The 16,187-nt window shown below is 37.7% G+C and overlaps 2 protein-coding genes and 1 long non-coding RNA gene across 3 annotated transcripts; 2 read left to right on the forward strand and 1 right to left on the reverse strand.

Moving 5' to 3' along the window:
• Window positions 1–1,034: 1,034 nt before the first annotated feature.
• On the reverse strand, window positions 1,035–1,829 carry LOC137963045 (uncharacterized). Its single transcript, XR_011115192.1, has 3 exons — window positions 1,627–1,829; window positions 1,507–1,555; window positions 1,035–1,418 (listed from the first exon to the last, which is right to left on the reverse strand). It is a non-coding gene; the product is annotated as an uncharacterized lncRNA (long non-coding RNA).
• Window positions 1,830–2,788: 959 nt separating this feature from the next.
• Window positions 2,789–5,262, forward strand: LOC137963044 (glycosyl hydrolase 5 family protein-like). The gene is made up of 4 exons (XM_068810225.1): window positions 2,789–3,089; window positions 3,335–3,582; window positions 3,948–4,468; window positions 4,572–5,262. The coding sequence occupies exons 1-4, from the start codon at window positions 2,847–2,849 to the stop codon at window positions 5,066–5,068; spliced, it is 1,509 nt and encodes a 502-aa protein (XP_068666326.1). The 5' UTR covers window positions 2,789–2,846; the 3' UTR covers window positions 5,069–5,262.
• A 1,134-nt stretch (window positions 5,263–6,396) lies between these two features.
• On the forward strand, window positions 6,397–15,566 carry LOC137962561 (autophagy-related protein 9-like). Its single transcript, XM_068809499.1, has 10 exons — window positions 6,397–6,552; window positions 8,489–9,134; window positions 9,682–10,002; window positions 10,103–10,325; window positions 10,613–10,792; window positions 10,879–11,085; window positions 12,340–12,417; window positions 12,530–12,600; window positions 13,265–13,375; window positions 14,447–15,566. Exons 2-10 carry the CDS (start codon window positions 8,557–8,559, stop codon window positions 15,330–15,332), a joined length of 2,655 nt encoding a protein of 884 aa, XP_068665600.1. The 5' UTR covers window positions 6,397–6,552; window positions 8,489–8,556; the 3' UTR covers window positions 15,333–15,566.
• Window positions 15,567–16,187: the final 621 nt, after the last annotated feature.

A 16,187-nucleotide genomic window follows, 5' to 3' on the forward strand; every position in this document is an offset into this window, starting at 1 on the left:
TAGATCCCATTTTGCGGAACTGTTTGCTGGGAATTATATGTTTATGCAGGTGAGCCCCACGCCTCTGGGGTTGGTGGACAAATACCGGGATCTGCTCTACAAATACCCTCTTCACCAGCTTGCTTGAGTTCATCATCTCTACAACATTGTCCAAACTCGAAACTGGAAACTGTAATTTATTTCCTTTTTAATCAAGGTCTCGTTTCTATAAACACATTCTAGAAACCCTTTATGCAAATCTATATGTTTTCTCTCTGCTTCTGTAGAATCATGATTTGAGATGACTCTTAATTGTAGTAATGAAGCACTGCTTTCCACTCTATTGTATGTTGATCTTCATTTCACTGTAATTTACTTCTCATGGCTGATGGTGATCATCTGGACCTCTCGGAGAAGGGTCGGACTCAAATTTTCTTGTCAGACTGTGAAATTTGTGGTGCCGTGTAAGGGTTTTGATTCTTGTTCTGACTCCAATCGCTGATCGCCATGAATGGCTGCAGAGCCGAGTCTGATGTGTGGGAGACTGACGTAAGAAATGGACATGAGAGTGAAGCATTCAGTGCCAGTTGGGGGTTGGTTGGCCACATTCATTGTGTAGCCTACGAATTTTTCTGAAAGCAGTTTTCTATTTGGCAATTTTATCAATTAAGAAGTAGGAAATAGGAACCATGTACTACAGAACTTCATTAACTAATATTCAGATTTAATTAGTATTTTCCACAAACAAGTATGCAATTTCACTCAGGAATCATGATAGACAAATATAAAATAGTTATGGATAATGAGAAAACAAATAAAAAACTTTGACCTTAAATTATAAAAAGATTTTATGAAAAGACTTAAATTATTGGCAACATTATCTTAAATGAATATAGTACTATGTCAAAATTTAATTTGTTCAATAATCTTAAAACTCAACACTTGGAAATGCTCTTGTTAAACAAATCAAGTGGTTCTACCCTAATAAAAATAAAGCAGAATACTGCATGAATCAAAATTAACTAATCAGGTGGCTCTACCCTGTTTTAATGAATAAAATAATTAATCAAGTGGAATAAATTATTAGGGAAGTGATGTAGAGTGGTGGAACCAAGAGGAGGGTTTAGACTGTACATTCCTTGACAAAACATGGCCCTAGGGAATGAAGGATGATAATCTATAATTTTCAAGTATTCCTTCTGTTCCCATATACAATTAGTTAATCAGATTCCTCAAAAGTATTCTTCTATTCTTTATAAAAGGAAGCAGTGTTATTAAACCACTTTCTTCCCCAAAAGATGCTTCTCCCCAACAACATCTTCCAAAACTTCACCTTTTTTGCTCCATAAACACAGCCAATAGGGTTTACTGAACCACCTAGACAACATCAAAGCTTGGGTCTCACTGGAATGGATGGTTCTACTTCTGCTTGCCAAATCCTATGGGAAGACACAGCCAAGCATACGTCATAAACTGTCTCCCTAATGTTGGAAAAGAAAAGAAAAATGTAAAAGTGAGAAAACTGACTGATAATCATAAATCTGGAGCATCACCCCTCTGTTACTTCTCCCGAGTACTGCAAAAGAAAACCCTTGTCATCTACGCATGGGAATCTAAGTATGGATGAAGATTGAATCTCCTCTTTACCTTTTGGAAAACTTTCTTCTCCAACCTGTACTTGTGCAAGAATAGTAAGAGTGTGGGGGACCTCAACCATCGTTTTCATGCCTTAATGTGCAAGCCTTTTGTTTCCGTGGAGTGAAGCCCAAGCTGGTGGAGGGGGCCCGTGGAGACTTTCTGGTTGATGTTTGAGAGGAAAAAGCATACACAGAATAATTAAAAGTCTTAGATAAGTTCATATTTCAGCTCATCAACTCATGGAACCAACAGATTCTTGTTGGATGTTGAACATCATTGTTTAGGCTAATTTTTAAAATGACTCTCACTTTTGACAGAATCCAACACTTATATGCCATTTTTCAAATACAGCCAGAGACTCCAATCTTTTGGATAAAAAATGGGCTTTTTCATTGATATACATCAGGCAGAAGACAAAATTGTCCTATTTTAAGAAAACTGTGCCGAGCTGTAGAATCTAGTTCAACCAGCTCTAGGTTTTGCAAATCTGGTTATGTTTCATAGACAGTCTTTACCAAACAAATTAACCATGATAAATATTGTGGATAGAGAAAAACTTCCTGGTGAAAAAGCTTGTTAGAGAACTACATATGAGAGGCAAATCAAAACAGGGTAGTTTAGTTCTAGCTCCCAATCAAACCCTTAGAGCTGAGGACGCGAAAAGTCTTGTTTTGTTTAGTTGTCTTATACTCTTGGATTTCTCTTTCTTTCTATCCAAGCAGAGGTTGAAACAACAAGGGAAGCTTTTCATTCCCTGCAAGGAATCAAACTGGAAAAGATGACTTAAGATATCAATTTTTTTGCAAAACCACAAGCAACGCCTGAAGTGATTTGTGAAAGTGAAGCTGCATCACATCTTATCCAGGTTTTCATCAAACAGAGAATAGAATCATCCAATCCTTTGTGGGGTCCAATCCACATCTTCATCCATTCTAAAGAAATTGTCAACATCAGCTTGTCACCTAGTTGAAGGATAATCCTTGCAAGCGACTTGCAATAACAGATTCCATCAATTGGAAAAGGGACAAACACATATATATAGATCCCTCTATGCCTCTTCCCTGAAATACCACACAATGAGAAGCTCTCTTCTTCTCCTTGTTCTTTTGGCCTCTTCTTCTTTGCTTCAATGGACTACAACAGCGCTTCCGCTATCCACCAATTCCCGGTGGATAGTAGATGAAGGTGGGCGGCGGGTGAAGCTCGCGTGTGTCAGCTGGGCATCACATATGGAGGTGATGCTAGCCGAGGGCCTGAGCAAACAGCCACTGGATTACATCTCTAAGCAAATTGCTTCAATGGGATTCAACTGCGTGAGACTCACCTGGCCTCTGTTCATGATCACAAATAACACCTTAGCTTCAGTCACAGTTCGCCAGTCCTTCCAGAGCCTTGGACTTGTTGAATCGATTGCCGGCATCCAAGTCAATAACCCTTCAATCATTGATCTTCAAGTCGTTGAAGCCTTCCAGGTAAGGCAATTTTTTATTTTTTTTTGTTATCGCTCCCATTCTCATTATTACAGTTAGTACTAGTATCATCAACAAGCAACAAACTCATTTATAAGAATTATGAAGCTGTCGGTTTCAATTTGCATCATCCTAATGTAAGCATTGAAGACTGTAAAAAATTATGATAAAATAGTGCTCTTCACCTTCACCACCACAAATATTATTCATTAGGAGGATAAAGAGTTTTCAATTCCTTAATGGGTCAGGTAGTAGTCTCCAACCTGGCAGAGAACAATCTAATGGTGATATTGGACAATCACATAAGCAAACCTGGGTGGTGCTGTAGCAACTCCGATGGCAATGGCTTCTTCGGCGACAAGTACTTTGACGCAGACCTGTGGATTGCCGGCCTGGTTCGGATGGCAACCATGTTCAAAGGCTCAGCCAATGTAGTGGGGATGAGCCTCAGGAATGAGCCCCGGGGACCCAAGCAAAATATCAGTAACTGGTACAAGTAAGTAGACCATCTTTGAATCCTTTTAATGCTGAACTTTCGAGAGCCGAAGGGTTGATTTTGATACCACAGCTTTTTTCTTTCTGGTACAACTAGTAAAGACTCGAGCAAGCGAAGACGTAAAAAAAAAAAAACTTTTTGCTTACGGAATTGTAAAAGCGATTTAGTTTTCTGCCTTTTGCCTTTATCCTTCTACTAGAAGAGAGTCAGAGAAACAGCAAAGCTTTTCTTTCTCAAATTGAAAGAGTCGTTTTGTGAAAATTGGAAAAAACTAACTTGCAGAAGTCTGTGAACAGGTCCTAATGTTAGATGAAGATGTTGATACTTTCCGTGATGATTGATCATTTACCCTTTGAAACTGTTAGGTGCATGCAAAAGGGAGCAGAAGCAGTTCATGCCGCCAACCCGAATGTTCTGGTTATAATATCTGGATTGAATTTTGACAGAGATTTAACCTTCCTCTCACGAAAACAGATTGAACTCACATTCACGGGAAAACTGGTCTTCGAGTATCACTGGTATGCCTTCTCGGATGGGCAAGTATGGAGAGATGGCAATCCGAATCAGGTCTGCGGAACCTTGACGAAGAATATGATGCGACAAGGAGGCTTTCTTATAGACCAAGGTTGGCCACTTTTCATCAGCGAGTTTGGCGGCGACCAACGGGGAACTAATTTGAACGATAATCGATTCCTGAATTGCTTCTTCGGGGTTGCAGCTGAACTGGATCTGGATTGGGCGTTTTGGGCACTGCAAGGTAGCTACTATTTGAGAGAAGGGGTCATGGGAATAGACGAAACATATGGGGCATTGTCATGGGATTGGTGTCAACCTCGCAACTCCAGCTTCATTCAGAGACTTTCGGCACTGCAATCTCCTTTCCAAGGTAATACAAACTTTCAGACTTGAGAAACCATGTACTATTACTCTCTGCACGCAACTGCTTGCTACCCATTTCTTCAAACACTTATGTTCTCGTTTCCTCACAGGTCCAGATTTTTCAGAAGCCAGACAATACCAAGTAATTTTCCATCCATCAACCAGCCAATGTGTGTTAAGAAACTCTATAACGGACCCCCTCAAGCTCGGCCCCTGTACTCAATCCGAACGCTGGAGCTACACACCACAGAAGACATTGACTGTAAAGGGTACCTATTTCTGTCTTCAGGCAGATAATCTCAGCGCTCCCGCGAAGCTGGGAATCATCTGCACATCCTCGAGTTCCAAGTGGGAGTTGATTTCAGAATCCAAAATGCATCTCTCTACGAAGCTGAGCAATGGGAGCTCGGTTTGCTTGGACGCAGGCCCCGACGGGACCATCCTCACCAACCCCTGCAAATGTCTCGGCAGAGATCAAACTTGTGATCCTGCCAGTCAGTGGTTCAAGATCGTCAACAGCACCAAGGAGACTGTGAGCGGGGAGTATCCTCTCCAGCTCCATACCCCTCGACGAGACATGGACAAGAGCAAGTGGAGTGCTAGCTAAGAAGACCCAGATGGAACCAACAAGACCAGGCCGCACAGTAGATTGACAAACCTTAGAGAAACCAGGAAGATCAGATGATCCTCAACCTGAAAAATAGGGCAATTTCTAATTTTTACTATTTTTTATGTGAACTTTACGAAGAATATTACTTTAATATACACCCAAAATGGAAAAATAATAATTCTCTGTTGAAATCAAGAGATATCCAAAATAATTTTTGGGCAGATTATTTAAATTTTCAGTTTAAGACTTTAAATGATAGTTAATTATTTGTAAATATATAAAATGTTCTAGATGTACCATGAAATGACAAGAATTTTTTTAATTATTTTTTATTATATAATTATTTCTTATTTTCTCGAGTTTTTATTGCCCAATACAACAATGAATTTTTTTTATTTTATAAATAATAAAAATAAAGTTGAAATAAGTGGTAATTTATCAATAATTCTTTAGTGTTTTTTGTTCATTTTTCTTATAATTTCCAATTGGAGCATTAGGATTTTTTTCCTATTTTTTAATATTCAGATAAATCGAGCGAATATTTTTTCTTCACCACAAATTTAAAAAATGCATTAAATTTTAGGCAATAATAAAAAAAAATTCTACATTTTTCGGTAGGCACTAACACACCCTTCGTATTTATGTCATTTTTAAAGATACATATTTAAAATGATATTTTACTTAAAAAAATTTATAATACAAAAGCACTACAAATAAGAAAATTGTTGACTATTTAATAACTCTAATCAATTTGCTAATAATGGATTACTTAAATATAGTTGCCACAACAAAGTAAAGTAAGAGTAATATTTTTTTTATTACTTATAAAAAATATTATTTTTTATTTATTATAAAAATTATTATTTTTAGTTAGTATTAACCTTACATAAAATACAAAATTAATAATATATGAAATCAATAAAAATATAATAAAACTCGCAAAAATTATATTTAAGAATAATTTGTTCTATTTGAATATCTTTTTTAAAAAAATGATTCTTACCCATATCTGTCCCATAAGGAGCTGACCTAGTCTGAGCATGTGACAGCTTAAACTGGACTGGATCAGATTGAATTCTAAGTTTAACCTGACCCATGCCCATTGCAAACTAGAGGACCCTGGTCCTACTTCTGTCGGGAACAGTACCGGATCCATTCCCGTCCCAGACCCAGACCCGGGACCCGCTGCACTGACCCTGCAACTGCAAGCGTCACGCGATTAATCGGGTCGTCTGTTCCTGGTATTCGGGATGTCGACTGACACGGCAGAGTTCGAAATCGTAAACAAAAGGGGTTTGGCTGCCGCCGGTCTATTTTATTGTCGATGTTCGTGACGTGCTTTACTTTGGAGTTTAGGCCTTGCCTTGCGATATCTTCTTCCTCATTATTCAAGTCTCCTTTGCTCCTCCGCTCTTTCTCTCTCTCTCTCTATGCCCCGGCTTCATCCTTGCCGTCATCGCCGCCTCTGCCGTAGTATCTCGGTCAGTCTTATCTTCTCCGTTCAACTCTCTTATTGGGATAACTGATCGGTTCTGTGGATCGCCTGCTCTCTTTGTTGTACAGTATTCATGACGAGTTATCATTCCTCCTAGTGTTTTGGTTGAATTTCATTTTTCCCTTTTTTTGTTTTGGATAATCGGTTGCCGTACCTTTATTTTGTAGCTAAAGTCTGTTTTTTTTTATATTTTTTATATTTAATCCGAAGTCTTTGTTTGTGTATGTTTTATGCGTGTATATTGAAAACTTGTTTGATTGCGTTTTTATGTTTTGTTGATCGAGAGTTGGAGTTGTTTCTGGCTGTTGTATTACTTGCCAGGGTAAATGTTTTCTCTTTTTAAGGTACTCGGCCGCTCTATTTGTGAAGTTAATTCCGAGTTTCTTTGAACGGAATTGGTTCTAAGGCAGTATCTTTACATTATGGCATGTTTTTTGTATTATTTGGTTTCTAAGATTGGAAGGGTAAGAGCGTTATGCTGCGGGAAGATAGAGCATTGTTTCAGCGTAGTTCCTTTTTTTTCCATCAGAAAGTTTTGCTAATTGACTTGGGGTGGGTTGCGGGTAAAAAATATATATCGGCCTTTTTTTGCCCTTAACAGTTTTTGTGTATTATCTATATATTTAGAGTTGGATTCGCCCTGTTACTAGTATGAGATATTGCCCCATCATTCTGTGGCTCATTTAATCTTTTGACATTATAATACTTCATTATCTCCTTTTATAAAAACGTGGGTATTGAGCTAAAGGTCTAATCCACATGTTTTTAGTTGTGTTAGTTGCATGTAATCTTGCATGATTGTTGAATTTGAATGAACATTGAGATCAGGATGTACACAACTTTGATTAGACTCTCTGTCATACAGTCTACAAGCACCCTAATGTGCTCCATCATGGATCAGTTTCGCTTTTGGTCCGTCTAACTCATGAATTGTGAAATTAAATTCATTATTTTAAACATGGACCATATAATGGTTCACCGAATCAGTGACACATTTTGTACATGGGTGATATTTTTTGTATTCAGAGGTCCAGATGCTTTTAGAACCTCCCATAACAGCCATAATATGTCTGACGATGCTCGCAAACTTAAAAACATGCTGATGATCAGCAGCATTTGCTAATTACTACCTCCTTTTTGGGTGCCATTACCATCACAGTGGGCCTTGGCTTAAATGTTGTTCAGTGCATTGAATTATTTCAAATTTTTTATAGGGTTTTATTAGATTGCTGGTAACAGAACAGCCTCACTCAGTTAGAAATACCTATAATGGTTTTTGTGCGAAAATTTTGTTTTTATTTTGAACTTTGAGAATTTATTGATTGGTTCAATCAGTAATCATAGAAATGAGGAGGGAAAAGAATTATTACTTCTGACTGGTACCTGCTAACAAAGAGCCACACGACAATTTTATATTATGAACCATAGAAATATGCCTCTGGGGATTGGATCAAATATATGATGAAATCATTGAAATATGCTCACTTGGATAATTGACATATTGATTACTCAGCTCTTGTGTGTTGCATTTTATTAATACCCAGAGAACCACAAATTCGAAAATGTAATGAAAAAAAAAAAATTATATGAAGAGCCTTGGGTTCTTGGTGTGCTTGAGGTGAAAGGGGCCTTTAAGCCTATGTGAAATAATTTGAGGCATGAGTGGTAGTACTTGTTAGTCTAGTGAATGTCAAAGGGGAAGAATGTTAAGCAGTTGTTTCATGGGCTTTCAGTGATATGTTATTCCTTTAAGTAATTTGAAATGGACTATGAATTCTCTCATCTTATTGTTTTAGAAAGAAAAGAAGTGGTGAGGCTTGGGTTTGTTGTGCCCAATCAATTAAGTTGTTGTTGTTTCCTAACTTGTGTTTGTTTTTATTTTGATTTCTCAAAATTGACATTTATGATGTCTACCTCTTCAGATTATTGTGTTAAACATATAAGCCTGCGGAATGATCTGGCAATTCCCATATAGTCTGAGCCTTTATGGATGATGTCTGGTATCAAGAAGGGTCTAAATGGTCCCACCATATTCAAGTGGCCTTGGCGCACAGAATCCACCCTTACAACAGGATTGCTTGGTGATGTGGCCCCAGAGATTGAACTCTCTGACTATAGACCAGTTCCAAGTTTTGGAAGTGAGAGCCCTACTGCTCTGCTGAATGGTGAAAGTGTGAATGTTGAAGCAATAGCTGATTTAGATTTATTCTTTGAGAGAGTATATAATTACTACTGTGAAAAGGGACTCTGGTGCATCATCACAAAGTGGATATTTGAACTGCTTACTCTTGGTTTTGTGATAGTCTTTTCTGCCTTTTTTCTTCTGGTTGTCGATTGGAAAGGCCTGAGCAATGCGAAGTGTGGGATTAATGCAGTGGGGTCAGGGATTAAACCATGTGATTTGGCTAATGAGGCCATTCATCAGCATCCATTAGTCCCTTTTACCTTTGTTAAAGGCATTATTGTGGGATATCTTGGAATACTCTCAATTTATTGGGTTTTTTGTTTTTTAAAATTCTTTGCCCAGCTCAAGAACACATTGGAGACTCGTCAATTTTACTATAACAGGTAACTGACTGGACTCCACTTTACATTATCCATTATATCCAGAACAGTGGGTGGATCTTTTGTGCAAACACCAAACCTTCCAATTCTATATGGGAAATTCCTAAACCATCATCCAGTACTGAGGTGGGATGGTTTGTTGTTATTTCCTGGTTAGAATGGGCGGAGGACCAATATTCTTTGCCACAGATATCAACTTTTGTGTTGACAAACTCTAATTCCATGTATCTTGAAGGATAAAGGGCTTGATAATGAGTGAAGATGAGAAGCCACACCCGAGTTTTGATTAATAGTGGTTTTTTAATTGGTATTTTTTAAAAAGCTACCTTTAATATCAGATTCTTTGGCTAAAGAGGGTGGTTATGGGCCTTCTCTAGTGGTCGGGAATTCTTTACCCCTGGTTGTCTGAGGGAGATATTCTTTTTCCTCTCTTTGTAATTTTTTTTTTCTCTTGCATTACTGCCATTCGAATTTAAAAAAAAAAAACTTTGATTATACAGTTGCTTAAAATCAACATTGCCAGATCCATTGAGGCATCTTTTTGTTCTAGCCTTAACATTACAGATCATGAAGTTCAGACTACACCTTGGGAGTCAATTCTAGAGAAGGTGGTTCAAGTCCAAAGTTTTCACCAACTTTGTGTGGTGAAGGATCTCTCTGCTCATGATGTGATTATGCGGGTAATGCGCAAAGAAAATTATTTGATTGGGATGATCAATAAAAGTGTGCTTTCTTTTCCTATTCCAAAATGGGTTCCAGGAGCTGGTCCTACCATCAAGTCTAGATATGTTGGAAGGGAGCATCGGCTAGTGTTAACTAAGTATCTTGAATGGGTGCTAAATTGGTGTATATTGCAGAGTATGTTTGACAGGTTAGAGCTCATAAACAATGAAATAATTTTCTTCACTTATTGTATTTAAAATGTAAAGAAATTAAAAACTAATTGAACTGCTCTATAATGTCATTTGCAGAAACTTCTGTGTTCGGAGAGATTTTATTAGTAACCCATCTGCATTAAGGAAGAGACTTGTGACTTCTGGTCTTGTTATGCTTCTCCTGTCTCCTTTTCTTGTTATTTTCACATTGGTACGTCTGTTCTTAAAATATGCTGAGGAGTTCTATCATCATCCAAGTTTGGTTTCCTCTCGGAGATGGTCTACGTTATCAAAATGGATTTTCAGGGAATTTAATGAGGTATTCTCTCTCTCTCTCACAACACACACACAACCTACTCGACTTATCCTACCAAATGTTGCCCTCATTAGTTGATGCCAAAGGCCAATAAGCAGCCATTTGAAGTAGCCACAACCTTTTATAATTGAAAGACGACATTTTGAGTTAACATGGATTTCTTTCTTCATACTTGTATCCAATAGGCTTTTTTTATTTTATTTTTATTTTTATGTACTGCTGTGGTAAACTGCTTAAAATCTTATTCCAAGCTGAGAGTTCGCATACATAATTTTTATATTATATTTCAGGTTGAACATCTCTTCAGGCACAGAGTCAACAACAGTGTTGAACATGCTGCAGGCTATCTCAAGCAGTTTCCTGCTCCTATAGTTAATGTGGTTGCCAAATTTATTTCTTTTGTGGCTGGTGGGTTTGCTGCAGTTTTGATTATAATTGCCTTTCTGGAGGAATCTCTACTGGAGGGTCATGTAAGTTTCATCTTTTACTTTATAGTTAAGAGGGCTAAAAGAAGGCATGTTTTGCTCCTTGACAACAATCTCAATCAAACATGCAGATATTTGGTCGCAATTTATTTTGGTATGCTGCAGTATTTGGAACTGTCACAGCCATTAGTAGGGCTGCCATTTCGGATGAGCTCCAGGTTCTTGATCCAGAAGGTGCCATGTCTCTTGTTGTTCAGCATACCCATTATATGCCGAAGAGATGGAGAGGTAAAGAAAACATTGACAAGGTCAGGAAAGAGTTTGAAACCCTTTTTCAGGTAATAAGTCTGGGCAAGTTATCTGTTCTTTATAGCATATTCCTTTTTTTATGTAAAAGTTGATAGGATACATGGTTAATGCACAGGAAAATATTCAACTACTGATTTTTAGCAAATGTTGCAATTTCTTGAAACCATTCTGCTTAAAGACATTGTAGACATAAATGCAGCTATCATCTTGTTTCAAACGTTTTTGAACTAAAGTTGGTTAAGAAGCTGATTTTGTCCTACTTTTTTTCTTCATCAAAGATTCACCTTAATCTCTTTGATCCCTTTTTCTTTAAAGATATTATTCCTGTAGTTGTAGTGCCTTCCATGTGATTGTTCTTTGGTAGGCCTTAAGTTGAAACACTTTCATTTTACGTTCTTGGGAAGATCTGTGAGAATGTCATTATTATGGGACAAAAAGGACCATGAAGCTTTTTTTATAAAGCATATTTGAGTGCATTTTTTCATCTGTTCTTGTTTTAGTATCTTTTTGTATGGATTTACTTTTGTAAACCATTGATATTTTGTTCTTGCCCATATTCGGAATAAGTTCCAGTTGCATGTTAACCACAGGTCTTTCATGTCTGATTGTGACCCATATGAATGTTCTGTGGTTTTAGTGGCATTTTCATGCTTGTAATACTGGTTGCTTAAAAGCTCAAAGACATTCTAGTGTTTATTAGTTGGGAAAGGCAGTCTAACTTTGGCCAGTCACTTGGGGGATTACTAGTGTGAGGTCCTAGGCTCAAGTCTCACCAAGGGACAAGTGGTGTGTGCATGTGTATAATAAACATTCAAAAAAGAAACTTTGGTTGGTCATTATGGGGGTGGAATTGGTGCAAATTCAACACTCCTACAACAGAAGAGACAACTCAAAGAAGAAAAAGACAGATAAAAAATACCCCCAAAGATAAACAACTACCTGGGAACCTGACCTTTAAGCAAAAGTTGAATTAAAAAATACTGTAATAGTTAAGAACCTTTCTTGTCTGTATCTTGTCCGACTTCTGACCTAGTAATTGAGTTTGGTGCTGTTTCTCTATAAAAGACCGTGCATGTTATTTTTAAACAGAAACCTGATCTTTTTTAACTTTCACTATAGTCATAGAAAGATTGAGTTACACAGGGTTGTGCCTTGTGTGAACAACAAATATTGTTTATGTGTGTTGCACTTTGACAGTTCCCATCGAAACTGGGAAGTTGAGCTGAGTTTGTTCACCATTAACATTATTGTGTGCTCATGATAGTTTTTTGTCGGCAATGCAGTACACTGTGATGCTTTTCCTGGAGGAGATTGTCTCTATCTTTGTCACACCATACTTACTTGTATTTGTTTTGACAAAGGTTTGCTTTCTGTCCTTTCTACAATTTAACCTTATTTTACTATTCGTTTTGTTTTTAGACTTCACTCTATTGAGAGGTTCAGGGCCTGAGCATCCTTTTTCCTTCTTTACAGCGGGTGGACAACATCTTGCAGTTCATCTCAGATTTTACAGTTACTGTTGAAGGTGTTGGTGATGTCTGCAGGTTACTCTCACTCTTTCTCTCTCCCCCTCGGTTATATTCACCGCTGAAGTTGTTATTTTTTAAGTAATGTGAGTTCCTCTGGTGTAAGTAATGTGACTATTATCAACAACATTGGGAAACCTTCCAGAATTGAAGAAAGATCTGGGAATATTACCTTTCTGACTTTCTACCCTGATGTTGTTGGAAAGATATTTTTGCTTTTGAGGATTGAAACATGATATGAGAGAGGTACAATGCAATAAATCCTAGTAAGTTCAATAAACCTTATACCCCCTCTGGTTTGAGAGAAAGCGGTAGAAAAATGTAAAAATGTGTTTCAATACTCTCTAGTGGATCCTAAGGCTCCCCTTTTCTTTTCTTTTTCCTGACTTGGTTAGCCAAAAGGGCTACTGAAAAGTAATACTTTTTTAGATTAACTCAGAATAAACTGAGTAGAGAGTATTTCAATTTTAGAGGAACCACAAAGCATTTTTTAACTATGTGAATATTTCTTTTCCTTTTAAGGATGGAAAATATCTTTTCTTTGGTGGTATACTTACATATATTCATTTCAAGTTTCATTATGTTTTTGTTAATTTTTGTGGTGGTTTGTGAGACCCACATCAATTACATTCAACATTTCTCTTCTGCCTTTGACATTTTTCTTGGTTGTTTCCTACTGCAGCTTAAGTGTTTTTGACTTTGAACGTCATGGGAACAGAAACTATGGTTCACCATATAATGCACCTTGCGATCGTAGAAGCTCTCAAGGGAAAATGGAGAAATCGTTTTTGAGGTATAATGTTAACTTAGTACAATTTTGAAGTCGCTTCCGGCTGACCATTCAGTCTAAAACTTCTATTTTATTGTTTTAGCTGTCTAACCCAAGCAACAAGATTCATGAGATGGCTAAACATTCTATCTCTTGCACTAGTAGGTTGTGACAGGTGTAGCTTTATTACTTAGAGAAAAAATATTACAAAATAGCTTAAGGCTTAAGCATAAAAGATAAAATAACAGGGCCAAAGTCCAGAGCTTCAAGCTTAGGAGAGCTTCCAGTCACTGATTTGGGGGGGGGGGGGGGGGGGGCGCAATTGATCAGCATGTGAGTTTGCTAATCTTTGCGTGTGCTGCCAAAGAATCGCCCTTTCAGAACAAAGAGAGAAAATTTCATCATATGTCAGGTGTAATTTTGAGTGGACCTTAACCTCAGTACCTAAACAAACATGGTTATAATATACTTGTGTGGTGTCCTGGAGATAGTACCATGACTTATAAGAAATCTCTGAATTGTAGCATCTGTAAGAGTCCCAATTAAGCAAACACATATTTATGCCATATTTCTTATAGAGTACAGAATTTTGATGTAGGGCACTGAATTTTACTCGGACTGATACTGGGAATCAACTTTTATGGTGTCCAGTGTATGAAAAACAGGGGCCATTATAATTGGGCTAAATGGGGTCCTTGGATCTCTTATTTTAAATTCCACGCAGTTACCTGCTCACATAACATTACCATGGTTAAAGGCTCCACCAAGAAGAAATTGTTTGACTTTAATTCGTTAAAACTATGAGTGATGTCCGTTTATATTGGTTCAAGTGATTTTGCATTGTTTATTTGAGGTCGTGTTAACTAGAAAAACATCGTCTTGTTTACACGTCTTTTTAGTCAGGTGTTCATTGCAATAATAGTTTTCTTGGCATGTTCCGGTTTTACATTCTTTAGAGGTTCTGCTTGATTCATTGGCAAGGGTAACATGTGTCTCATCTATAAATATGTCTACCGTCTACATTTTTCCTCAAATACTCTACATTCACTCTTTTTTTCGCTATCAAATATTCAATTCTTTCTTTTCTTTTTTCAGCTTCCAAACAAGCTATCCTGCTTGGCAACCAAATTCTCAGGGAAAACAATTTCTATCCAATCTTCAACGTTTCAGGGAGCAGCAATTGCAACAACATGAAGCTCATCTTGCATATCCGCCTACTTTGTCTCGGCAACCCAGTCCAAACTCAAGACCCCAAGGTGAAGTCAACAGCTTTGTTTCAAGGGACATATTACTAAACAGAGGGGGGCTATTTACTAGAACTGGTCCTCACTTGAATTCTTTGAGGTCTATAACCACCAATCAAAAGAGCCCCCCTTATTTACTCGATTGGTACTATACATCCCATAGAACACCTGGTGTAGATAACATAGAGGGTGTCTATCGTGGGCCAACTGTTACACAAGAGCCATTGAATGATCATGAAATCTCACCATCAGATGTTCTTGGAGATATCAAACCGTGTGAAGGCAAATGGGGATTTTCTGTACAAGACAGGACCCGAAGTCCTCTTGAAGCCTCTACATCAAGACCATTCTTTCGCGAAAGTTTCCATAATGATGCTGGTCAGCCCCAACGATTTGCACAGAGCCACTGGTGGGCTCGAAGCAAGATGAAGGCAAGTGGACCAGAAGCAAGTTTTCTTGAACCTCCAAACTTTGTGTATCGCAACACTGCTCATCATTATGATAATTTCTCAGAGAGAAGTGAAGAAGAACACAATGAAGAAGAACTTGATTGGAGGGATCCTCACATGGGTGGGCAATTGGACTGGAGAAACTCTAATTTTTTAGCTCGTACAACCTACATAGATGGCTCTGTTAATGATGAATTGAATATACATCCCCCATTTAGTGATATTTGTGATACCCCACTGAAGAACCTTCATGTCAGAACACAACCCATTAGTGAGGAGAGTCCTTAATACTAATGGATAGATTCTTTTATTTGATCTGTTGATCTGCAGTTACTGAGGGCAGGAAATTGTTTGTGGGTCTCAGGTTAGGTTAGCTTTGCTTGGTAACAGGCAATATCTGTATAGTTCCAGTACAGGATCAGGATGGTAAATTCCCTCTACCACGCAAGGGGCTTCAAATGAAAAACTGTAATTATTGATTCACTTTTTTGTGTTTCCTGTCCTCTTTTAACTTCCGATCAAATAGATTCAACCAACAGCCCTTCAGAAGTGTTGGGCTGACATTCGAATCAGGTAGGAGACAAGTTCCTCACCTGGTTGATAGGAATCAACTACCATCAATCACAACAAAGGCACAGACTTCTTGCTCTTCATCTGTTTTATGCATTGTTACCTCGTTAAAAACACTGTAACCGTCCCCATTAAATGAAGTGTTCTGAAATTGCTCAACTTGAGTTTTCTGGAAGAAGGAAATTACTATAGGCTTCTTTTCTCTGTGAAAAGGAAGACTTGTTCAGAACAAATCTTCAGCTCCATCTGTAGACTGTAAATGCACCAAAGATAAATTTCTCAGATCAAAATCCATATTCATAATTAGACCGTGTAATTCAAGTCCATTGCAAATCTATATTGAGATTTCAATGAAAAATAATTTTTAAAAAAATATTTTACTTATCAAAAAGATACATTTACTTTTTCTTTCAACACACGACGGAGAAACATAGAACAGGGGAGGCATGAAAGTAGAGGTCTGAGGGAGGCCCGACACAGCGGAGGCGTCGACCCTACGGCGCTGTGACGATGAATGATACTGTTAATCTTGGATATGTGATTGGGCCAAGAATCAAGATCGCCATTTGGTTC

Source organism: Aristolochia californica, unplaced genomic scaffold (genome assembly GCF_029961685.1).
Source record: "Aristolochia californica isolate CCGP_79_NKW_82.1479 unplaced genomic scaffold, dmAriCali1.0.hap1 SCAF_4, whole genome shotgun sequence".
NCBI classification, from domain to species: Eukaryota; Viridiplantae; Streptophyta; class Magnoliopsida; order Piperales; family Aristolochiaceae; genus Aristolochia; species Aristolochia californica.